The 27,186-nt window shown below is 40.1% G+C and overlaps 2 protein-coding genes across 2 annotated transcripts in view; one reads left to right on the top strand and one right to left on the bottom strand.

Moving 5' to 3' along the window:
- Positions 1-27,186, bottom strand: part of LOC118417763 (NEDD8-activating enzyme E1 regulatory subunit-like) — a 46,313-nt gene that overhangs the window by 13,837 nt on the left and 5,290 nt on the right. Inside the window, exons 7-8 of the mRNA XM_035823468.1 lie at positions 7,628-7,737; positions 637-746 (exon numbers count right to left, since the gene is read on the bottom strand). Coding sequence (XP_035679361.1) covers positions 637-746; positions 7,628-7,737 — 220 coding nt within the window. The remainder of the gene's footprint in view (positions 1-636; positions 747-7,627; positions 7,738-27,186) is intronic.
- Positions 17,435-25,646, top strand: LOC118417764 (lactadherin-like). The gene is made up of 7 exons (XM_035823469.1): positions 17,435-17,517; positions 19,444-19,631; positions 21,066-21,224; positions 21,790-21,928; positions 23,523-23,701; positions 24,191-24,352; positions 25,185-25,646. Exons 2-7 carry the CDS (start codon positions 19,470-19,472, stop codon positions 25,341-25,343), a joined length of 960 nt encoding a protein of 319 aa, XP_035679362.1. The 5' UTR covers positions 17,435-17,517; positions 19,444-19,469; the 3' UTR covers positions 25,344-25,646.

The following is a 27,186-nucleotide window of genomic DNA, read 5'->3' as shown; positions in this document are numbered from 1 at the left end:
GATCCTCTGGACTGTACCTGTACCTGAATTTTCTGTATCTGTACCCACCCTTAGTTAGCACTAATCAACTGTCAGCCAATCAGGTAGCACTTATCAACTGTCAGCCAATCAGGTAGCACTAATCAACTGTCAGCCAATCAGGTAGCACTAATCAACTGTCAGCCAATAAGGTAGCACTAATCAACTGTCAGCCAATAAGGTAGCACTAATCAACTGTCAGCCAATCAGGAACTCCTCCCACTACTCCTCCCTGTATAGGCCAGATGGACAGATTGACAGACCAAGGACGTTATATCACATAAAGTCCTTGGACAGACTGAGTGTTTTTGCCAAGACTGTTGCTGAGTATTGCATAATACAGTTGGCAAGCCTACATGCTAAGAAAGGGCAGAGAAGAGTTGCTCATGCGGGGAGATCAAAAAGTTTCTGGCCTCGCCAAGAAACCTAATATGGACAAATGGATGGTTTCTTAACTAATATGTAAAAATGGACGGGACTGTTTCAATGTGTCCTCTGACGGCAGGTGGTTGCCTGCGGCAGGTGGTTGCTCACTGGTTTCACTGTTCTACGTATACTACTACTTCTTCCTTTTTTCTTGGTGAAGCTGCAAATTTATCTAATACTCTTCATACCCACCTTCTTGCTGAGAGAGTCCATGTCTACAGCATCCACATAAGCAGCCAGAGCTGGAAAAGGCCGGTCCAGTCTCAGGTCAGAGTGTGCATTGTCTGGATGGGACTCGATCACTGGAAAACACAATACATTGTACATCAGTCAGTGAAGGTGGTCTCATTGTCATTAACTGTACAACACATTGTACAACAGCAAGTGAAGGTGGTCCAACACTACCAGCAGTACAATAAAGCATGGTCTAACTGTAGCTGGGTGGTGTTGCATTAAACCCACCAGGCCAAAAAGCCAGAAGTACTGGGTTTGAATTCTATCATGCTAACGATATTGTGCCTTTGGGAAAAGTACACTTTACACAAAAAGAAAGTAAAATGAAGGAGAGGGATGAGCTTAGATGCAGTGGATAACATTACACACTGCCCCTACAGCCAAAAGGATGTGGGACAGCCATTTTTTTTACTAACATAGACAACTTAACATCAGAATTGTCAGACATTGTCTAAAAATGGTGAAGGTACAGGATCTAGAAGTCTTACAGCCTTAAGTTTTGAGGCCATAGGGCCGTAAAAGCCCTACGGATTAATGCACACTTCTGTTAACTGCACGGAATCCCCAAATCCAAAACTGCTGCAGTCCAGCTGGTTACTAGTAACTTTGCATTGCTGCATAACTCTAATTGCACGAAATGTGCCAGCCTGGCAAAGGGGATTCTGCTGTCACAGTGTTGATTTTCTGACATTCAATAAATCATGAAAAGTTCTCACAGTCAACTTTTACCAGAGAAAAGTTTCCTCAACTTTGTCCTGTCAAATAACTGTGTCAAAGGTACATGTACTGAATCAACATTGTTAAGCTTTTACTAGTTTTTGGATCCAGTACAGTAAATTCCTTTAATTTCATGAGGATTAAATTTTGAAGTGGGGAGTAAATGGAGTGTTCACAGTATTTTTTTCAATTGAAACAAGGCAGGCAGAAGACAGAGCCAGCATTTTTGCAGTAGCTTTAAGTTCGTGTTGAAGAGTTTACAATGAAAACTACAACCACCGTGAAAATTTGGACATTCACAGTAACTGTAATTGATGAGCTGATGATCATGAGAACGGTCTGGAAGCTCTTTACCCATACTCCCAACTGCCAGATAAACACACCTTGTCACCACGTGAAGCCTATTAGCACACATTAGTGCACATTAACGAGGGGCCCGTTGGAATCAAAACTGCAAGTTCAACACTAAAACGTTGGCTGCACGCCCTCCCGAACAGGAAAAAAACAACCTTCTTGCCAAAGTTCTCAGACAAAAATAGTTTGACTGCCTTTCTTGTAAAGTTGGACTTTTACGTGGAACATTGATGGGAATCATCCAACAAATAAAACTTCAAACTTTACGATCCCTTCAAACTTTTCCAACGACTTTTACAATATCAGCTATGCAAAGTCATTGCTAAAAATAGAGGGGAAATTCACCATTCTTTTCTTCAGTTATCCTCCTTGTAAAATGATTTACAAAAATACCCCTGCAGTTCTAGAGCAAGTTGCTAGAGGGCCCAAATGTACACAATTTCTTCCTTACATCAAAAGATATCTGCCACCAAATATCAGTACCAAAGTCACACACCAGGGGGCCCAAAATCAACCTTCACCTTCGTTTTCCCAACTCTAATGTACATAACAGATATCATGATAGGTAATTACACCAGGAATTTTGGATCTACTTCGTACCTTATATTGTATCATGTATGCATACCTGATGCCACACAAACTGACCATTCTATAACATCAAGTAGTAACAAGGCCCCAAATTTGACCTAATGGCCTTGTCTTCCACCGAGACCTATTAACTCACATACAAAATCCATCCAGAAGCACAGACACTCCAGAAATAGCCACAAATATTGTAAAATTATGCATTTAAGTTAGTGGGGATTTAATTTCGCGGTAGCTGGAAAAGGGACTTTTCGCGGTGGTTTTAAGTTCGTGGTAACACCATGCGCTGTAGTCTGTAACTGCCATGGAAAAATGTTCACGGTGGTTTTAAATTCGCGGTGAAGTGGCCACCGCGAAAACCGCGAACATTAAACCACAACGATCATTTCTGCATTTACAGTATTCAGAAATAAAGATTTTCATGGTAAAATAATATCTTTCTTCAACAAACATTAACAGGAAGGGAGGACTCGATCAGCGTAGAACTCACATGGCATTTTACGATTGATACACCTTAATCTACATGTATCTGGAATGATAGTTTTTAATCTCAAAAATTAAGTAAGCAAACCCAGAAACCAAGAAATTCACCAGGTAGGCCCAAAGCCTCACAAAGGTCACGTAGGCTTGACATGAAGAAAATTGGTGCCATTCTGGCTGTAATGATCTATATTAGTGGCTGGACAGACCCAGACTCATCAGCCTGTAGTGACAGTTAGAGAAATTTATTAGGGATTCGGTGTGGAATGATTTAATGGGATGTCAAAGTGTTGGCAAGTGGGTCATCACGCAATCCTCTAGGTGGGAACTCTGCCAAGTTACCACACACTGGGACATACCGGTTCCACCTAATGGCTGTCTTCAGGACCCATCCAGGTATGGAAATTTGCTTGTTGGAATGGATGATACAATCTGCCCCCCCAAATCTTAACTTTACGACATTGAAATATATTTTTGTACTAAGTCTTATAATACAGTACAAGCCAGTTGATTGCACAACGGATAATCTCACACTTCTGTTTGGTGGTGTGTGTCCACCATAGTGGTGTGGTCCAGCTTGATAACTTCGCTTTGTTGCACCATTCGGATAATTGCACGAAATGCACTGGCAAATGGGGTGACTGTGTGTAATTAACCGACTTTTACAAAATTAGCAAAAATGAACAATTTAAAATTAGGCCTACAAGTTCAATTTGAGTCAAATTTTGCCTTTGCCTTTGGCCCTCGAAATCGCAACCTCGAAATCGCAACCTTTTATCATGGCTAATGCCTTTCTACCCCCCCCCCCCCCCCACACACACACACACACACAAAGAAAGAAACTAGAAAGGAACAAAATTTAATGATGGAGACAACCCTACCACAACCCCAAATATCCGGCAAGACAGACACTTTTTTTATCTGAACTTCCATGATTGACACTACAGCAAAAGTCAGATAAATTTGCATAATCAACGCACTACAGGACCGAGGTCAACCTTGACCTTCAACTTCAAGTAAGACACCAAATAGGTCAATAACACTTTAAAGGCTTAGAATAGCTACATGCACAAAAAATAGACTGTCACAGTCACTGGTGGTAATTGCTCTGTGTCACATGATCCAAACACAAACTTTATCATCGGAAGTGTCTGACTCAGCAAATCTTTCCCTCCTGCTTTAACGATATACAAATTTTGTTAACATAAAACAGCCTTCTGTCCTGTGATCATGATTACACAGGAATTAAACCATAATTGGATTCTAGCGTGCATTTGATGATTGCAAACAATCTTGAAAACAAATGTTCCAAAAGGCAGTTTTGCTGCAGTGCCAATGTCACACACCAGGGGGCCCAAAATCAACCTTGGCCTTCATCTTCTCAAATACTGTAACTAACCAAATATTATCATAATCCAACCATAGATTCTAGTACTGCTAACCAAGAATATATAATTCATAGAAATAAACATAAACATAAACAGACACACACAGACAAAAAGAATATCCCAAATTTTTCATGAAGGTTGCATTTATACGATTGCTACAATTTACATAAAATAAACAAACAAACAAACATGGTCCATGGTTCACCGTGCTTGTCATTAAGTTAGGGAAATTTCCCAGGTACAATGAACCTGTAAATACTGTACATAACGCCTGTCTCTCTGTCACAACCTAGCTCTTCAGTAAGCTAAAACTGGATCAAGATCACTTTCCACTTTCCTTTCCTTTGATCAGTGCAAAGTCAATACATAAGATCGTCTCTTCTACATTTATTTTTCTTTATCATAAACATGTATAGAAATCTATACATCAGTATTGATGATATTCACTGATACTGAATATCATTTCAATGTCACTTTTAATGCATGATTGGGGATAAGACTTCTGGCCATTTTCAGTTTTAGGTTCAGGGTATGAGGGTTAACAAGTCCAGAATTAAATTGTAATCCAAAAATTATCCTGAACACTGTGAGTAATTCTTTCAAGACCATCTCCCCCGGTGAGAGCTCTACTATACACGCACGGGACATGTCCGGGATAGTCTGGGTCTGATATATGTACATGTATGTGCCTAGGAGAAGTCAGGGGTAACCATGTGAACTCTATATATCCGCAGTCAGGCCATAAGCTGATAGTTTTGGTGCTGTAATATTTATTTTCAGGACGGGATAGTTGAACGATCTTCAAGATCCGCGCTCGCACATTCTGGCAGGCGTTCCGTACGAACTTGGCAAATTCGGTATTTTCCTAAGCCCTGTCGTTCGTAGAAACCAAAAGATCGTAAAGTATGACTGTTTATCTATTTTGTGACCGAGTATAGTCTACTGTTTGTTTCTTTTATCAATGTTGAGACCGTAAGAAACAGCCGTTGTGGGTACCCTATGTGGCACCTTGGGACTGCCGTCATTGCGTGTTTCCTGTGCACTTTTGACGCCGTCAAAATGTGCTGTGTGGCACGCTTACATACCTGGGCCATACCTTGAGCAATATGGAATACCCAGGTGTATTCTATTTAATACTGAGCCAATGCGAGAAAGCTCAAGTTTACAGGGAAAAAAGCAAAAGACGTGACATCAATGCACACGGCGTCAACAACTTAATCCGTCATTTCGAACAAAAGAACCAACGACTTGCCAGTTTAGTTCCAGAACTACAGATGTAGATGGTGCTACCACGAACTTTTATAAAACCACCGCGAAAAGTCCTTTTTCGCTATCGCGAAATTATATCCCCGCGAACTTAAATCATTATGCATTTACTGTTGTGTATTAACAGGTTGTCGTTCTCACCCTAAGCTTGCACAATTGTCACATTTTTTAACTGTATTGTGTTCTTTCCTTATTTAAGAATTATCAAATGAATGTGAACTTTAGTCAAGTACACATCATATGTCGAGAACAAAGTTCTGCTGCAGTACCAAGGATAGCCACAGGGGGGCCAAAAATTGACTATGACCTTCAACTTCCCATATCCAAGACTTACCAACATACCAAATATTACAATCAATCCAAAGGTTCTTTATGTTATAGCTTAAGATATACTAACCACAAATATCCAGAAACACAAAGACTGATACTCTGAGACAGACACACACACTCATACGCACACTGTCAGACAGACTCTCAACAATACCTCTATTATCCATAATGATTCATTCCTATCTACCTTGGACATGCCATGTCTTTTTTGATTAAGTATTACATGTAAGTTCCGCATCACTGACAACAGTAGGGGTTTGCCGTACAAGCTAACTGTTGCCTTTTTGTCTGCACGTGAGACTGGAATGGTCACAAACCAGACTAAGTCTGGGTAAGGGGGCAAAGTCTGCCGTATTTCCTGGTCTCGCTGTCAGTTTGATGTTTTGTCATATAAGTTGAAGTAGTCGCAAGTTTCCAGAACTTACAACAATTACCAAGTACTGCCTCAGCAAGCAAATTTTAAGGACGACAATTCCATAGGTAATCAATTTATGTCTTTAACATTTACATCAAACAATTTTGAACCCGATCCTAGGACCAGTGAAAAACGTTATGATCATGGAACTCCCATTTTACATTACCTTACTCTACTAAGTGTGGTTTTACGTCATGTTTGGTTTGACGATATTGTATGATATCTGTGCATGATTGTATCAATTTCAGCCATTTCCACACCAAAAAAATATGCTGTAGAAATGACAAAAAATTAACCGAAAACATACAATTATGTCATAGAAGGTCAAAGTCAATTCCATGGTCAATGAAGAAGATGTGACAAAAGAAAACTGAATAAACTATTGTTTGGTATACCATACTCATGTTTGGTAATTAAATTCTTGTTCAGCTTTCCTGACCATCTAGATTTCATAATGAGGGCAACTATTTTTTTGACCTGACCGAACTTTTCTTTATTCGCACGCTCTCCGCACTTTTGGGGTTCCCAGAGAATGTCATCCATGTAATCAAATGAACATGGCCTAACCGGTATGTGAACTTTTTCCAGTTAGAGAGACAGTGTCTAGAATAAGCACCTGCACCTAGAGCCCCCGGTGAGATAGCTGAAATAAAAACAAGACTTTAAACCATTAAAAGCCTTTCTTGGTGGGATTTTATGTGAAATCTGGGCATTTTGGGAGTGGCTGCGGTAGGAAAGACCCTAGTCTATATACTTGTTGAATTGCAAAAAAAAAAATCATCTTTCTCCATTGAGGGGGTTTCCGCACCCCCCTGAAATAGTGGTATCATCGCCATATAGCTGTTTTGAACCAAACGGGCCAATCCAAGGGCTCTCATTAGGGGGGTTCATCAAAAGACTAGCCATATAGAAATTCTTGCATAGTAGGCTATCATTTGAGGGTAAGTTTGTATGGCTTCAACTTTTGATTCTTGAGATAATTGCATATTTCTTTCCTCAACTCTCCCATTGGATTACATGTATTATTGGAGAAAATCGTAATTCTATAGTCTAGGGCTCTAGCCAGCTCGAAATTTTTTTCCGTCAGCCAATTCCAATTGTCGCGAAAACACTATTCCAGAGTTAGAGAGACTGAACTGAGATCTTGAAAAACAGGTTTTTAATGAGATTATCGTATGCGAAAGGGCACCGACACACATTATCAACAATCATAACAATAGCAAAACAAACAGTGTGTGGCTTTTACGGCCGTGGACGGCATCCCCAAGCCGCCTGTAGCATCCACCAAGGATTTTTGTCCGTCAAGGTTGACGGATTGGTTTCAAATTTTTTCCGTCAGACGCAGCAAATTTCCGTCAATTGACGGAAAAACGGACGCTGGCTAGAGCCCTGCTATAGTCTCCCCAGTACGAACCTGTGTGCTCCTTCACCACGACTCGCATGTAACCAATCAGGCCATAGGAGCGGCACACCAGCAGAGGTATCCCATAGTTCCACAGCACGGACGCCAGGCTCAACAGGGTTCTGTGTCAACAATAAAGGTCAAAGTCAAAGTTAATGTTGAAGGATTGCCAAGGGAAACAGTACTAGGAAACATGCACGCTGTGTATATCAAACATTTTTGTAACGGAACTGGTCAGTTGAACTCATTGATAACATTATCCTGCTGCTATGTCAGTGTGGCAGCGGCTATAATGTCAACATCACAGAGGAGAAGAGACTATACAAAAATTCTGAGAGACATAACAGTTATAATTTTGTGAGTTGAACGTGGCTAGCATATGAAAAATTATATAACACCACCACGCATAGACAGGCCGAAAACAATACCTCCCTATGAGTCAGTAGACTCTTCCATTGACCCTATGACCTGGAATGTCTGTAGCGACTGACAAACATCTATGCTACTAATACCATCTCTTAATATTCTACATCCTCAGTCACTCCTACAAGTCAGAACTAATTGCAGTACATTTGTATCTTGCCACTCACTTCCGACCACTCAACTGACACCATAATCAAATGTATTAAGTTAAACTACAATCACACCAGAACACAGTCAGACATCCAAACACACCGATAGCAAATTGTCCATGCACAGAGACAACAAACAACATCAATATTAGTGTCACGGCTCGAAATACCACCTGCATATGCAGGTTAGTGCAGGTAAAATTGGAGCTGTGCAGGTATTTCTGGTGTCTACCTGCACCTAACCTACACTGGTCCATGTACTGGGTATATACAGGTTAGTGCAGGTAAAATTGGAGCTGTGCAGGTATTTCTGGTGTCTACTTGCACCTAACCTGCACTGGTCCATGTATACTGGGTTTTATACATATTGTCCCATGATGTACATTTTGTAGGTGTATGTAGATTGTTATTAGCTGCATTGATTGATACCGCCACCTATTACTGTAAGTATAAAAGAAAAAATAGCTATGGTTCCTCAACAATTTTAATATGATCCATACTTCCTAAATTCTGAGTGGTGCAGGTAAAATTTGTCTGGTGCAGGTAATTTTCAATGTTACCTGTACCAGTGCAGGTATGCAGAAAAAAGTATTTCGAGCCCTGAATGTATATCAGCCTTTAATTTTAGTTTAAATGTTTATCAGTCTATAGATGGAGACAAGTATTTTCATTCCTGCACAGTGATTCATAAAGTTCGCTTCTGTTCATAATACATTTCTCAAGTAAACTTAATACAAACGCCTCATTTCTTTTCCTATCATAGATTTAAGTCCCCCCAAACGTTAAAGAATGTACAGTATATATTTTATGGTCATTACATTTTAAATTTGGCCATTCTCATTGCCCTATATTCACTTAAGATGTAGAGAAGTAATCTTAACAAAATTAGCATGTCTTTGATTGCCACAAAATTGGCCCGACAAGCAGTCACAATAAAGCACCTTTTGATTTCTTTAAACAGTCATTCATCAACCACTCAAAGGTCTCTTAAGAAACAATGACGTATTCATGGCGGAAACAACGGTGGTAGTGTTACTTTCTCTCTTCATACCTGGTCGGAAGTTAAAGTAGCTCCAGTACAATGCCCACCTACTCTTTAGTCCCACACTTACACAGGGGGACCATTAACAAACTTACTAAACACCACAAGAATGAATACAGGCGTACTCGGTTTATTTACCCTAAGTACACACCTCCTGGCTATGTTTACATTAGGTGTTAACCGAGAGATTAATTAGACTACTTAGAGCAAGCGGTTAACGAGTAATCTTGTCTTTAATTGAAAGAAAACTGTGGCTATCTGGGACTAATTGATGTCATTAGGTTTCATGGTATGGTGCCGGCTATCTTAAATAGAAGCTAATACAAAGAGAAACCTGTCTGCAGTGGTATTCCTATCAGGTGTCAAATGTTCATTGTAAAACTAACACCTTTCATGCCCCCGACACCTTTGGCACAAGTGTTGAACTTGAGATACAAAAGGGAGAACAGTGTCCGTCATTATGCCAGGTACAATGTGTGTGGTGGTGTAACACACCACGCTCCAAGGGCTATCCACAAGGCCTTATACATGGCAAGGGCATTGATACGTTTGGTGAATAAAGTGGGTGGTTTGGCCCAGACAATTTGTGTACTTTTGTGACCGAATGAAGCCGATGCACCCCGTAGACAGTTGCTAATTTCTTGGCATGTCGTGCGAGGGAGAGACGTGACTGTATCTCTAGTGCCGGGGTAACAGCTGGGACATATTGACAGTCCAGGAGTTTGTCGACAAGGGAGGGAGTGTGGTAATCGTGAACATGGGGGTTGAAGGAGCCGTGCTTCTGTTAGCCTTACTGGTGGCACCAGGGCACGGACGTGGGAACCACTATGGCCAGGTAAGTAGAAAAAATTGTCTTTTCTTTACTCTCAACCACCAGTTATCATTATGTTACAATTTTAAACTCTATATTCTGTACGCAAAGTAAAGCGCTAAATACCAACAAGATTTCGATCAGTCCTCTGATCCTTATCAAGTTGACACACTTCCAGTCTGGATGTGTGACATATAGGCTTTGGGTCATTACAACTTAGGATCAGAGGACTGAACGAAAGCTTGTTGGTAGAAGCACTTTATTTTGTGTGCGGATATAGAGTTTAAATTTGTACCATAATGTTGAATAACCGTCACAGATGAACTTGCATTCAACACGTTATCATAATGTCAAATTGACTGGAATAAATTTGGAGCTAAAAATAGTTAGACACTCAGTGAATTTCCGTTGACATTTCTTGAAAGGCAGTTGGCTATAAAAAGTTAACAATTATACCAAAAATGGTAGTGAAAAAAAGTCAACTTCTAACATGTCTTTCCAATGTTCTTTTGAAATGAAACATTTGGACTACATTAATTTATAGAGACACAATTATGCAATGCCATGCAGTTTACATTGAACTTGTTGACCAAGGAGAGAGCGTCGGAAATGAACTTAAGCTTATAACAAGGGTGGACTACACTGGCTTACACTTAAATTATGGATACACAGACGTTCATTCGAAAGAGTTCGACTAAGGCACCGACATTTGGCTATTTCCCAAGTAAGAAAGCATGACCCTCACAATATATGCACAGGTACGCATAACGCTAGTTCACCTTTATCCGTGGGGTAACTTTTTATCCGTTGTTTAAAAAAACTGGGTATATAGGGATGTCAATGTGACGGACAGTGGTTTTAAATGGGTAAACAAGCTGTATTTTAAAAGTATTGCACTTTCAACCACTGTCCATCCACTTGATAACCCTAAACACCCCTTGGTTTAATAAAGACGGATATAGGTTACCCCACGGATAAAGGTGCCTTCTTTACATACAACATGTATTAGGAGTTTCAGAATGTCCCTTGTAATGTTTTTTCATACCTCATTAAAAGACTCAATGAATGGCGAAACTATGTCAACTAAGTTAACTTTGTAAACTTCACGTACATGTGCCTTATTTACGTGCTTAGGAATTTCAGCCTTTTTAAGGTCCCTTGGCCACGTTTTTGAACACTATACCTCATTAAAAGGCTCTTTGAATGTTGAAACTATGCAAGTTTGTAAACTTCACATAGGTATGTCTTATTTGAGTGTACTACCGGTTATCTTTATGCTTTGAAGGAATTCAACATCTCTGTTTTTGTGATGAGAAAATGTTAACTAGAATTATGAATTTGTTTGTATTACTAGACTCTTAAATTTTATTGTACAGTATCAGTCTATAAAGTTCAGCTCTCTCATTCTTGAGTAACAGTTGTATGATTTTGTTTTATAATTGCATCTGAGGCAATATAATGTACTAGTAGTAAGGTCACCTGAGTTATAATCAGTGTCAAATGGCAGCCACTCCAAAACTTTGCAATTTAGCCCTGCCTATTGCATGCTCCTATACATATACTAGCTATTCAGTCCCTGGCTGCATAGAGAAAGTAGTTATCCCACCCAATAATGAGGGTCTGCATGTGGGGATACTGGCAACGCTTAACAGGAAATTTAGGTGTGCCAGCAGATTCAGAAAGGATGACAACTTAATGGTAAATTTGGAAACTTCCCAACACAAATCTGCAGGACTCAATCACCTACATGTGGCAACGGAACATTAAATTTTGCGTCAAAGCTACAGTAACTGATTTATGAGGTGTTGAGATGGTGACACTGACAATAACATCGTCTTAAACCAGAGTGTTCACGAGTATGATCTCTGACGGTTATCTGACATTGGCCTCAACAACGGTTAACGATGAATTCAGGATTATGAACAAATAACGCGCTATGTAGAATTAAAACGTCCAATAATGGTTCATGAACAATATAACGAGGAAACATCTGCATGCAATCACAGGTCTCCAATGGCCAAAAAGCATGGTATCCAACAACACCCTGTACCGTATCTGTAACACCATACCTCTCTCCGAAAAAGCCGAGCAGGCAAGGTGGTCTATGTTTGGACACATCCTCAGGATGCCACAAGACACACCTGCACAAAAAGCCCTTGAATACGCCATACTAGGTTCGAATAGATTCAAGGCACGCAAGGGAAGACACTGTGTCAACCTGCTCAGCCTGCTGAAAGCAGACCTAAAGCACAGGGGTTGAGCTTTTCCAACAACAGCAAAGAAACTCCAGGAGCTAAGGAAGCTTGCAGGATGCAAAGCACAATGGAAAAAGATGAAGAAAGACTGAATGCAGCTATAGGACTTTCCAGACTATAGATGCAGAACCCAGTGACTGATGATGATGATAACGATGATAAACAATCAACATTGAATGAGAGTGAGCTGGGCTACGATTAACGGTGAATTAAAATAGCCTGTAACGCTTAACGGATGACGGTATTCAGACCCTCAATACAGTCATTATTCTACAAAATGACAATGTAGGAAAGATGTTACGTAGATGAAGATTAATAAGATACGCCAAAAAGAAGTTACTCTTGACAATCTACTGGATATGATTTTGGAATCGGTCAAACATTTTAAACAACATGCGCCATTCTTCATCAGTGACACTGGAGAAATCTTGTTGGAGTCTTTTTTTTATATCCTAGCTATGAATTGATATGCAAAATGGATCTAGTTGGAGAATACGTTCATTCTAACTAAGAATGCAAAAAGGAAAGGAAGACAATTTTCAATAGGGCTGGGTATCGGTAAAGCGTACCGTTACAAAACCTGTTTTTCTTATTGGACTGGTCCAGAAAAACCGGACCGGAAAAAATTAGGTGGACCGGATATTGGACCTATAAGAAAATCAACAGATTTGATCAGGAATTCACACATTTTGGTGCTTGTAGGAGGAAGAAAATAACAAGTTAGAGAAGATTTTATAGTCATTTCTACCAAGTTTTATGTAATCGTACAGGTGAAGTTAGCGTTTTTGGATTTTAAAACGCCAGTGTAAGTCTAATACTCCACCAAACAGATTTGTTTGCAGTGAAATGGACCATTGTCATGAGTCATACTGAATCAGGTTCAGGTCCGGACCTGGACCTGATCCTCTGGACCTGAACCTGGATTTTCTGTACTGGTACCCACTCCTAGTCTAAAGGTAACAAGGGTTAAAGAGAAGTTGAGACACTATGATGATAGGAAAGATTGTTGACCTTCAGCACATGAGGTGTGCAAAGATGAGTCTGTCAGGGCTGCCAGGATCCCAGCATGATGTCTAATGGAAGGGAACCAAAAGTGCTTTGGATACAGGCCAACCTGTTACCGATCTCTGCTGGGATGAGGACTGAAAACTTAATCAAGACGTGATGGAAAAAACTCTGACCCACAGAGCGATCGTTTTTGTTCTGTTATTTTTAGATTAAGTGTGAATCTGCCTGATGCAAGAGATAGCTTTACTATATGATTGCAAACCACAGTAATGCCAATTACTAAATTAAATGGAAAAAACAGCAACCCACAGAGCCATCGTTTTTTGTTCTGTTATTTTTAGCTTAATCGTTAATCCGGACGATGAAAAAGTTGACTATACTATCATATCGTAAACCACAGTTTTACTGTAATGGAAAAACTGTGACCCACAGAGCCATCGTTTTTGTTCTGTTATTTTTAGATTAATCGTGAATCCGCAGGATGCAAGAGATAGCTATTATACTATATGATCGCAAACCACAGTAATGCCAATTACTAAATGGAAAAAACAGTGACCCACAGAGCCATCGTTTTTTTTTCTGTTATTTTGAGATTAATCGTGAATCCGCATGATGCAAGAGATAGTTATAGTATATCGTAAATTACAGTAATTGAAAAAAAACAGTGACCCACAGAGCCATCATTTTTGTTTGTTATTTTCAGCTTAATTATGAATCCGCATGATGCAAGAATTAACTGTGACTTAAATTAAAGTCTTTACTATATCGTATATCACAGTAATGGAGAAAACTGTGACCCACCCACAGAGCCATCGTTTTTCAGCTTAATGGTGAAACCACAGGATGCAAGACTTACTTAGTAATCCTATGTGATAAATCACAGCTCTAACAAATTATAGCAAACCTTTTCGTCTTCCTCTACATTTGTACTTGCATGAAAGAAGTCCAACCCATCTTCCATCATCCATTTCCTGAGCATCTACAGCACATTTTCCAGTAAAAAGAATTTTGTATGACAAATAAACTTTTAAAAAAAATACATTTTGCAGTATCCCAAACCTAGTACCTTAGTAATACAACAAAAATGTGAAAGGGTCCCAGCTTAGTACATTGTACTGACTTTCAATAGATTCATTGAGAACAGTCTGGAAATGTTTCCAATTTGTATGTTGTGTCCACCAGTCTTCTCTTATAAGCACATAACAGTAAGATTTTACTTCTGAACAAGTAGGATGTCTTGTTACACCTACTTGATGTACAACATCAATTCACCTTTTTAAGTGAGCTTTCAAGTTTACGAAGGAGCCAAGCTAAGCATGGTAGGAAAAAGTTACATCCCTGTGTTCCAACACCTAATGTTTGGAAACCCTCTAACTTCAAGTAACAACTACAGCAGTGTCAGAATATACGGGTGTCTGATATAATGGCTGTGTACCGGTACGGTGCACTGGTACAAAAATTAAAACCGTTTTTTCTTATTGGACCGGTCCAGAAAAAAAAAATTGGTAGACCGGATGTTGGACCTATTGGAAAATGAACAGATTATATGATAAGGCATAATTCACACATTTCGGGGCTTACCGGTCGAGGAAAATAACAAGAGCGAAGTAGACTAGAGTCTATAATCATTTCTACCAAGTTTTACAGTCAACAGTACAGACTGAGGCAGTTAACCTTGTAGGGTTTTAAAAACCAGTCAAATACTCCACCAAACATATTTCTTTGAAGTGAAATGGACCATTGTTTCGAGTATCATCCATTCACAATTTAGTTCTCACATACTGCATCAGGTCCAGGTTTAGGTCCGAACCTGGACCTGATCCTCATCCCTAGTGTCTGAACATATACATGTTTTTGTACATGTATGGGGCATTGGAACCAAAGGGCTGACGAAACATAGGGCTGTCCCCATTCAGCACAGCTTTACTTACTGTTCAATAAAAGCTTATTTACTGTATATCAGTCTTCAACAATGCAGACCCAGATCATAATATTTTTGTATATCTAGAGCTGAAATAGGAGACTGTTTTGTATGCAAGTCGCTTCCATACAGTTGTGAATTAAACACTTAATATTAAATTGTCAATGGTCAGGTTGTCCTTATAGTATACAGTATAAGGACGTATGTAGAAGAGGGCACTAGTACAGACTAGGGGTGGGGACCTGTACAGAAAATTGAGGTCCAGGTCGGGTTCAGGTCCAGAGAATCAGGTCCAGGTCCGGACCTGAACCTGGACCTGATTCTGTATGTAAGTAAGACCAAGTCTTGTGAATGGACGATACTAAAAAAAATGGTCCATTTCGCTACAAAGAAATTTGTTTTGTGGAGTATTCAACTCCCACTGGCATTTTAAAATCCTACAAGGCTAACTACTTCTGTAAGATTGACTGTAAATCTGCTCCAATAGGTCCAACATCCGGTCCACCGAATTTTTCCAGGTCCGTTTTTTCTGGACCGATCCAATGAGAAAAAACAGTTTTGTACCGGTACAATGGACTTGTACCTACCCCTAACTCCGGGCATGCACTCAGCAAAATCAAAGCGAGTCAGTTTGCTCTAGGGAACAATGAAAATCAATTTGAATAGATTTTTCTGAGTGAGAAAAGCCCAATTCAGGATTTATACAATTTGATTCAATCCAGAAGGGTCCAATACAAGTAATCTTCAAGCAGATCCTATGGTAGATCCTATGGTAGCATTAGTATCAAATTAAAAGCTGGCAGAGGAGTGAAGACAGCCTAGGAGTGTGTATGTGACCAAGCAGATCCTATGGTAGCAATTAAGATAGTATCAAAGCTGGCAGAGGAGTATAGCCGGCCAAAGGGAGTCAAACAGCCTCCGTTCACATACACACTCCTAGGCCGGCTTCACTCCTCTGCCAGCTTTTGATACTAATGTTATGGCACCGTAGGATCTGCTTGGAGATTACAATACATGTAACATTGTAAGTTTGGATGCTCAAACAAGAGCTTATGGTTTCAATGGCGTGCGAGAGTGTGTTTTCAATGGCAAGTATGAATGCGACTAAATTGATAGCTATTTCAATTGCTGCAAATGGATTCGCATTGACTTTGCCGAGTGTGAACAGGGCCTACGTTGTTACAAATACTTGAAGTTCTAAAGAGAGCCCTGCTTGTTACAGCTGGGGTTTGACCCACCCTTAACAGCTTAACACTAACATTCCTCTCATGACATCTGATTTACACTGTATACATTCAAACTAGAGATGTGTACTTTGACTTAAAGTTCATGCCTGCCACAAAGTCCTCAAAAATTATAAAATCCTTCTGGTTTAGGGACATATTTAGATGAGGATAAGACCACACACAGACACACACGAATCGTAAAGCCCACTTCTGTTAGAGAGCACAGTATATGGATTCGAAAACTCACAAAAATACTGTTCGAAAAAGAGTCACAATCGTCCTTTCCGAAAAGGATATAAAGCCGGCGGCTGCTGGTCATGTATGAGAAATTATTGTAAATGTTTTTAAGTTCGCGGGGATTTAATTTTGCAGTAGCGGGAAAAAGGACTTTTTGCGGCGGATTTAAGTTTGCGATAACACCATAGACTGCAATCTAATATCATAATAGAAAAATGTTCGCGGTGGTTTTAAATTCGTGGTGAAGTGGTCACCACAAAAACCGCGAACATTAATCCACCGCGAACATTTCTGCATTTACAGTAGCTTTATTTTCTGTGCTTGAACATCAAACCTCTGAGCATGTAAAAAGAACCCACAACACTTATTGAGAAAAGTAGGGGTGGCCAAAACATGAGCAATAGGGAAGCTGTATCAGTCACTACGTACCACTCTAAGCTACTTGAAAAATTATCATGCTTAAAATTTTGCAAATTTTGGTTTCAAGTGGTTTTCCCACAAGAAAATGAAATGCAAAAGGTCTACAAGCTACTATATAATTATTATAGTAAAGACTTATTAAGTTAAAGGGCATTCAAGAGATTCTTATTTCATTATGGTCAATTTTCTGCTTTTAATTTTTCTTTACTTGCCAGAAATACAGTTTTACCTGTATCGAACTGTATCACCACATTTTGTGAAAATACCTTGAAGCTACTAGTAGTATATACAATGTTGTACAATAAAACATAGACTAAGTGACTGTACATTTACACTAACTCTTGTTTTCACCAATTTTTAACAGACCGTCACCCACGACCATGGAGCAAGGGCAGGCTGTGCTGCATCCAGTATGTATCCAGCTTTTTTTCTACAACATATCCTTACCTCCATTGTGCTTTTGTTTTCTATTTGAGTGTTAAATGCTTTCTTGCTGGCTTTCACATGCTCTAGTTGGGGACACTGACATGAAGTTAAAAGTCCAAGAAAGGTCCCAGAATATGCTTAATATCTCATACAATGTCATGTGTACACACAGAGTATGCTATACTGAACATTAAATATTAATATTAATCATTCTTCATCACATTCTCTTCTCTGACTTTGGAATTAACTTTCAAATGGGCATTTTACGACATCACTTACGTATTTGTATCTACATTTTGCAGTTGCTTTGTACGATTTACAGTATGATAGAATCTTTTTTGTTGAAACCGGACAAAAATTGATGCACGTGCCGATGTCATCTGTGTTAATTGACTCAATCTGAACTCTAGTATTGGTGTCTGTAACATAAAACATACAGTTTTCCCTGTTACCCTAACCCATCTTGTCTTGTTTAGAATTCCAGATTATTGTCACTTTTCATAATGGAGCAAGGGCACTTAGTCTCTTGCATTTAACAGTTAAACTACAAGTACATGGTATGTGCGGCATCTGAAATTTAAATGTGCTTACGCAAAGTCTTCCCTTGCCCATAATTCCTGAATTTTACCTCAGAGACTGTTAACCGAGCATTTAACCCTGCATATGGCCTGTTTTCCACAAAACACATGATCTGTCAAATGTGGTATGATCAATGAAAATACCTTTTTAGTCACAATCTTAAAAGCAACCTATCAAGCAATATTAGTCCGAGTCAGGGTTGTAGAACTTCAAATACCAAAGTCAATAAGATGAAGCAACTCTAGTCCATTAAATAAGCAAACGAAAATTCCGTACCAACATTCAAGGAGCAAATATTCGATGCCGCAGTGTTGCGAGGACACAGTGAAGTCTAATTCTTGTGGGTTACAATATTTAGGGAATCCTAGCGCGGCTTGTTTCTGTGCCATTTTTAACCACTCGAAGTATGAAATAATGATGTAAATGTGGGAATATAATTGATAACTGAACTATATAATTATACTTTTTGAACATTGGCATTTGAGTCAATCCATTAGCTAGGCTAAGAGACATAAAAGTTCTGATCTGACATCTGACGGATGAAATTCAAAACAGACTAAGCGTATTTCACACTCTAAATAAACTTTAAAGCTTTGAACATTTCACTTGAACAGTTCATTTTTACATCGCATTTATAACTGGGATCATATTGGCTGAAATCTAAAAAAAAAGAGAATCTCTGTCAACCCTATTTTCCTTATAACCCTAATGTTGAAACACAATATTCTTTTTCCAAGGCTACACCAATCAGAGTTTAAATCTATCAAAGCACCAATTTGATGCACCCGGGAACCCCTACGGTGAGAGAGGTTAATGCACACACTTAAGGCCACACCAAATTCTTATCTGTTGTTTCTCAGATTTCCTGACCCCATTTTTTCCGATTTGAAAAACAAGCAAAACTTTTCAAATTAATGGCCACACCCAGTGTCGACAACATTTCACTGCCTCTCCTTTCTCAAATTAAATATAGGCCTCAAATTCCAGTAGCTGTACGTGCCTATTTTGGACGGTACATTTATGATTTTTCTACAAACTTTGGACTATAGATGCTACCAGGGACCCCCTAAATTAACTGTAACTTGAGTAAGCTCCTCGATCTCTCCTACCCTGACTTTTTGCAAAAGTTTTTTTTTTTCGACCAACCCAATTCTTTTCTGAAAAAAATCTGAGAAACATGAAATAGAATTGGTGTGGCCTTAAGTCTAAAAGCACCAATCTGGTGCAACCAGGAACCCCTAGGGTGAGAGAGGTTAATGCACACTAAGGTTAGGACGTGACTCAATCTTCACCTAGTAGATACCCTCCTGCCAATCATCTGTACCCTACAGGGTGTGCCCAGGTCAAACCCGTCGGGATGGAGTCGGGCAAGGTCAAGGACAAGCAGCTTTTTGCCTGCTCGGAGTTTGGTCCGGAGTTCGGGCCTAGGAGGGGGCGTCTCAACATGCAGCGTAACATGCCCAAACATGGAGTGGGGGGGTGGAAGGCTCTAACTAATGACGATCAGCAGTGGATCGAGGTTTGTTCAACATACTGTGATTCTTGAAACTTTTGCAGTTGTAATGATTGAGGTTTGTTCAATATACAATAATTCTTTAAACTTTTGCAGTTGTAAGGATTGAGACTTGTTGAACATACTCTCAGACTGATTCTTGAAACTTTTGCAGTTGTAATTGAGGTTCGTTCAACATACTGTGATTCTTGAAACTTTTGCAGTTGTAAGAATTGAGGTTTGTTCAACATACTGTGATTCTTAAAACTTTTGCAGTTGTAAGAATTGAGGTTTGTTCAACATACTGTGATTCTTGAAACTTTTGCAGTTGTAAGAATTGAAGTTTGTTCAACATACTGTGATTCTTGAAACTTTTGCAGTTGTAAGAATTGAGGTTTGTTCAACATACTGTGATTCTTGAAACTTTTGCAGTTGTAAGAATTGAGGTTTGTTCGACATACTGTGATTCTTGAAACTTTTGCAGTTGTAAGAATTGAAGTTTGTTCGACATACTGTGATTCTTGAAACTTTTGCAGTTGTATGAATTGAGGTTTGTTCAACATACTGTGATTCTTGAAACTTTTGCAGTTGTAAGAATTGAGGTTTGTTCAACATACTGTGATTCTTGAAACTTTTGCACTTGTAAGAATTGAGGTTAACTTTGTTCAACATACTGTGATTCTTGAAACTTTTGCAGTTGTAAGAATTGAGGTTTGTTCAACATACTGTGATTCTTGAAACTTTTGCAGTTGTAAGATTTGAAGTTTGTTCAACATACTGTAATTCTTGAAACTTTTGCAGTTGTAAGATTTGAAGTTTGTTCAACATACTGTGATTCTTGAAACTTTTGCAGTTGTAAGATTTGAAGTTTGTTCAACATACTGTAATTCTTGAAACTTTTGCAGTTGTAAGAATTGAGGTTTGTTCAACATACTGTGATTCTTGAAACTTTTGCAGTTGTAAGATTTGAAGTTTGTTCAACATACTGTAATTCTTGAAACTTTTGCAGTTGTAAGGCTTGAGGCTTGTTCAACATACTGTGATTCTTGAAACTTTTGCCATTGTATACGGCTCTTACTAACAAAACTCAGCAGTTGTTCAAGGTGTGCTCAATATACTGTAATTCTCGAAACTTTTGCAGTTTTATTTTGGCGGCATTTCGCCGTGACTGATTCATCGTAAACTTTAAAACCAGTGTTTACTTTTAAAATATTGTACAATAACTGTTACAGCAAACTTGAATAAAACCATCTCTCCATACCGCAAAATTAAATTTTCAACTGCAAACATTAAGGCATTTACGGTATATTGAGCTACAGTAAACATTTTCAGGCATGAAAATAGAAAAGATGATTCAAAACTGATGCATACATAATGTACATGTAGCACACATCAATTAGAATGTGCAGTTAATTACATTTTCATTAAAAATGACCAAAGCTCTTGTTTCCCCACCCCCAGGTGGACCTTCTGTATGACCGACTGATCCTGGGGATTGTGACCCAGGGGAGACAGGACTTGGGCAGGAGGGGTGGGGAGTGGGTCACGTCCTATACCATACAGTACAAGAAAAACCTCAGCCCTGTCTATCTGTACTACAGTACTGATGGAGGCCCTAAGGTAAGTCTTTATACAAACTGTACTTAGAACACTTCAAGTCACGTCCTACACCATACAGTACAAGGAAATCCTCAGTCCTGTCTATCTGTACTACAGTACTGATGGAGGCCCTAAGGCAAGTCTTTATACAAACTGTACTTAGTACACTTCAAGTCACATCCTACACCATACAGTACAAGAAAAACCTCAGCCCTGTCTATCTGTACTACAGTACTGATGGAGGCCCTAAGGCAAGTCTTTATACAAACTGTACTTAGTACACTTCAAGTCACATCCTACACCATACAGTACAAGAAAAACCTCAGCCCTGTCTATCTGTACTACAGTACTGATGGAGGCCCTAAGGCAAGTCTTTATACAAACTGTACTTATTATTAGTACACATCAAGTCACATCCTACACCATACAGTACAAGAAAAACCTCAGTCCTGTCTATCTGTACTACAGTACTGATGGAGGCCCTAAAGTAAGTCTTCATACAAACTGTACTTAGTACACTTCAAGTCACATCCTACACCATACATTGTTACTGCAGGTTTCACTGTAATTGTATGGCCTTTCACAGGTGTTTCCAGGTAATTTTGACAAGAACACACCTGTGAAGAACCTTCTGCCCGAACCCCTGGAGGCCAGGTGGATCCGCATCAACCCTCGCACGTGGAACAACCACATCTCCATGAGGTTTGAACTACTGGAGTGTGGAGGTACTGTTTTGCCATTGATTGGAGATTTGTGTGTGTGTGTGTGTGTGTGTGTGTGTGTGTGTGTGTGTGTGTGTGTGCGTGCGTGCGTGCACGTGTGTGTGTAGATGTTTGTGGTGAGGCATGTGTGTTCGTAGTTATGTGAATAAAGGACTGTAGAATTACAAGAAGTAAGTGGGGAAGATGGTGTCACTGCAAAGGTCAGACTTGCAGGAGTGACAGGATATCGAGTCGGTAGAACTAGTAATTTATCAGAAATGAAAGACATTCCAGGTCATCGAGTCAATGGAAGAGGTACTGTCTGCAGTTAGTCTGTCTGCGTTTTAAAGTTAGAAATTTTCCATTATACAAGTCATGCTAGTCATGTTTGAAACATAGAGGGCAGGAAGTGACCAATAGACAAATGTAATGTTAATCTAAAATCTATTTGCATCATCAATTAAAGACTGTAAACTCTCAAAGGGGGTGAGATCTTCAAACTCTTGTTGGTTTGTCTGTCTGTCTGTATTTTTTGAAGTGCAGTTTCTGTACATTCTGCCAGGGGGTGTTATCATCACAGAAAGCTCCTGTCATTTTGGATTGACTTTTTAAACAAAAGTTCACCTAAATTTTGTATTACCTTACTTTGGTAGGGAAACAATTTGATATCTTAAGTACAGTAATTTTGGACAAACTTGTAGTTCTGATGTCATAGAATCTAGTGATAAACATGACATTTACCCATTGCAGTCTAAGTAGCTTCTACATGTATGTAGTATATTACCCAGCTGACCACATCTGGCTGTTAGGCGTTATGTGGCACAAAGCCAACATAACTATTACACTTTAAGCATCTGCACTGTCGCACTACATTTGGATCATAACTGTTACTGTCAGAACAAGAACTGTTTTTTCCAGACCAGCGACACTGTTGGCAACAGTTCTTGGAACCTGTCCTGATACAACCTAACCTTCTGTGTTCAAGCCACAGTGTCAGTACAGAATTCATTCTGGTTCACAGAGCATTGAAGTGGATGTAATTTGTAACAAGATGCAGACCTGCCTTTAAGTTAACTTATGGTACATGTAGTGTACAATACTGGAAACATAGCGCCCCCAATCATTGACCAATTTATGCAAAACGTCATTATCTGAAAAACACACGACAGAGCTAAGTGTGTAACCGATGGGGAGAAATACCAACTCTAAAAAGGACACTGCATACTAGCCATTTTTTTCTCTGCAGCTTAAATGCTGTGGAAGCATGTATTCATACTGAGGTCTGCTTTACTGTACCTGTTACTCAAATCTTTGGTCGAAGGTGCCAGATAACCTGTGTCGCCCCCCGTCTCAGCTTATTGTCAGACGGTGAGACAGATTGTACTGAGCCTCCTTCACTCCTCAATCAAATATATCTGGCTCTGACTCGGATTTGATTTTTAGCCGAGACAGGGGGCGACACAGGTTATAATCTGGCACCTTTGCTGCAGTCATGTGTCTCAAACTTCCCATCCCAGAAACTTCTCAGTAGATGGAGTCAGCCGAAGTCTTAACTTTTTCGGTGATGATGACTAAAGGTAAAGTTTTCTTTGAGAACTGACGGTTGTTTTCCTGGTAGGTTACTGTGCGCGACTTGAACCAGTCGGAATGGAGGCACAGATCATCCGCACCAACCAGTACAAGGCTTCTTCCATCTACAACGCGAGGAAACGCCCCGGGCTTGCCTTCTATGGCTACCTGAACAACCCCGATGGTGCCTGGTCTCCGCACACCATCCACAATGGGCATTACATAGAGGTACGTGCACATGCATGTAGGGATGTCCCTGTAGCTCAATTGGTAGCAGCCTCACAGTTAAGCTCCTGAATGGTTCTAATATGTTGGTAACTGAGAGACCCCGGTTTAATCCTGGGTAGGGCATCTCATTTGGGGCTGCATGGAATGGATGTAAAATAGGGGTCCTCTGTCCAGGAAGGTTCTTCAAGAAAATTCAAGGGAAAAGTCTAGCTATCCCTTTAATCTTTTTAATGGTGACAGTCATACAAAGCACAGATACAAGGTAAAGGTAGTCTTTGACCTCCTAACCTAAGTCAGGTACCCATTTTTACACCTGGGTGAAGTGAGGAAGGTTGTTTAAAGTGCCTTTCTCAAGAACAAAACGTCGGGGGCAAGGCGAGTATCGAAGTCCAGACCTCTCGCTTCCGAGCCCAACGTTCAAGTTACACCACACAGGACGCCACAAGACTTTCATGTTTTGTACTGGTTTTCTCCTGACTCTTGTTACAGATTGATCTGGGGAAGGACAAGCTGATCGGGGGTATCGTGACGCAGGGTCGGCCTGGGAAGGGGTTCCTGACAGAAGAGTGGGTCACTTCCTACAACATACAGTACAGGAACAACTCTTGCAATGCAGTGGACTATCTCAGAGATAACAAGGGCAACCCTCAGGTATCTTAACCCTTAAACAGAATTTCAGCCCCATAAAATGCTGTCAGTGCCAGGGTTGGCTGCTGACCAAAAAGTAACCCCTGAACAAGGCCGAAGTCCCTAACTTCTGGGGTTCATGTGCTACACTCGCCCAAAGCTGCTACTTCGGGGGAATATGCTTTCCCGGATATATCCGGGTGCGGCACACAGGACATGTGTATGTGTGCCGGATATATCCGGGTTTGGCAGTTTGAGGGTAAAGCTAAGGGCACAACTTTAGCCTCCATAGCAGGCTCTCTGGGGCCTTTTCATGGCTCATAATACACTTTTGCTGGCTATTTCTTTTTGCACAGGGTTTGTTTGTTTGTTTGTTTGTTTGTTTGTCACTGTTTGTTGCTGGCCAGCAGTCAGAGAAGGCCAGCAATCAGCAACCCAGAACAAAAAGAAATGGCCAGCAAAAGTGTATTATGAGCCAAAAAAAGGCCCCAGAAAGCCTGCTATGGAGGCTAACAACCCGCTGTACATGCAAATGCATGCTGTCTTTGTACAAAAATGTGGGCAATCTTTTAGGATCCGTAAGTGGTAAGTACCGCCTAAGTCTGTACGAAATCCTACGGAATCCAACGGATTTGGGAGCACGCAGACATGTCGTAGCACTTTAAGTGTAATACTATGCATATCAAATTCTCTGTGTTCGGGCTGTGGGTTCACCACCAGTCAAGGTCCTAAATGTGTGATAAGGACTTAACAGAAAAATGATGGCATATTAGACCGTCAGCTATAGATGTAGAAAGATATAGAAGACAGAAAGATAAGTACTGTGATAAGTATTTTTCTTCTGTTGTCTTCCTAGATATTTGGAGGAAACTTCGACAAGGTGACCGCCGTGAGGCACATCTTCGCCCAGCCGTTCCGTGCTCGCTACGTGCGCGTGCGCCCGCGCAGCTGGCACAACTACATTAGCCTGCGTATGGAGCTGCTGGAATGTGCAGGTGGGCTGATCGGGCCCTAAGTACGGCAGGCAAGGAACCATCCCAGCTTCACTCACACAACACACTGCACAAAAACTCAAATTTCCGGGAATTTCTGGGACCTGGAACACCCGTGAAACTTGACGTGTCCAGGTCATGTCCAGGAATATATGGGAATTTCAATGATGGGACACACTGGATGGATACACGACCAGGATATGTCGAGTTTCACGTGTTTGTCAGAGCCCAGAAATTCCCGGAAATTTGAGTTTTCATGCAGTGAGATCACCTCATCTTTAACAATGACGACTCTCACTGATGTTAGCCTGGGTACCATCCAATTTACTACATATCAGGGCTCCAATACTAAAAAAGTTAGTATAGGAGACCAAGTGGTAGACTCGCTGGTGGTATTGTGTTGATTGATTGATTTTATTTTGCACTTTAAAAAATGAATAACGTACAGCAAATTAAAGAAAACAAACAGAACGTGCAAGGTGGGGGGGGAGAAAAAGCCGTGTGGCTTATAAAACCTTTCCCCTGTCAAAATTTACAAATCATAATACAATTAAATGGATATGAAGATTATACAAGATGTGTTGGTGTAATGGTTAGGGTGTTTGGTCCAGAACCTAGAGTTTGAATCAGCTGACATGCTCTCTTTGGGAAAGGCACTATATAACACGAGTTTCCTGACTCCACTCAAATGGTTACTGACTTCAGATGGGAGCAGTGGAAAGAGAGGGATGGGTTATGCCTTCCAATGCCGGGGCGGGCCCTAGAGACGCCGTGGACAACAACTCACTGCCCTTGGGGCTTCAAAAAGGCTATAATTACAGTATAAGACTGCCTTGACATTTTTGGCAGAGCCGGTATCCTCCATACACACCGCTGGATCAATCTGTGGTTAGGCCACACCAAATTTATTTGTTGCTTCCCATTTTTTTTCAGAAAAAAATTGGGCCGACAGGTAGAAATAAAATCAAAAAGTCTGTGCTTATAAAAAAAAAGCAGCTTGAGGAGTTAAGTGGCACAATATATGCGATGAATTCCTTCCTTTGATTTGTTACTAATATTATGAATAAAAGGCATTTTATGTGTATGTGGCTGTGAATGGCAATATTTAAAGGTTTCTAATAGCAAAACCTGTTTTATTTTTTCTCTGGACTTTTTTTTTGAAAATTACAAAAAAATGGACATGCAAAGCCAAGAAGCATCAAACCATTGGTGTGGCCATGGCAACCAAAATTAATTTTTTTTACCACAGAGGATGGTAACTGCACTACCCCAGTAGTAGATCCTATGGTACCCAGACTACACTGACGTAACTACATCGGGCTAACATGTCATTATATTTGTCCAGCTTTGCTGACGATGTTGTTTTTTTATCGCTACTACATCGTACATGCTGGATGGTCACAGTGAGTACTAGTAGACAAAGCCTCATAGTATTACTTGGATGAGTGAACTATTGAAACAACAGTAATGCCTATGTAACACACAACCTGAGCAGTAACTATTTCAAAGCTATGTTGAACGTATACAGTCAAACCTGCTCAAGACGACTACCCGGGCAAAATCAGTTGATTTGGTCAGGTGGTCCGTTAGAAGAGTATCAACTCACAACATGCCCGATGCAGACTATAAATAGTTTCCATTGTGTTTAAAATGGAAAATAGCAAACACAAGCACGTGCATCCGCCGCCATCTTTATTTTGAACATAACATCGTAAAGTCAAACATGGTAGTCAAAATCCGATGCAAACTGGCCGAATTCAGCACAAAATCGTGCTAGTAATTGAAAATCGATGGCGCCTCAAGATTTAAAAATGACGCGGCCGTTATGGGCAGGGATTTGTCCCATATACTGGAGTCGCAGGTCCG

Source organism: Branchiostoma floridae, chromosome 6 (assembly GCF_000003815.2).
Source record: "Branchiostoma floridae strain S238N-H82 chromosome 6, Bfl_VNyyK, whole genome shotgun sequence".
NCBI lineage: Eukaryota > Metazoa > Chordata > Leptocardii > Amphioxiformes > Branchiostomatidae > Branchiostoma > Branchiostoma floridae.
The sequence above is the reverse complement of the archived record's forward strand: the minus strand, read 5'-3'. Positions and strand labels throughout refer to the sequence as shown.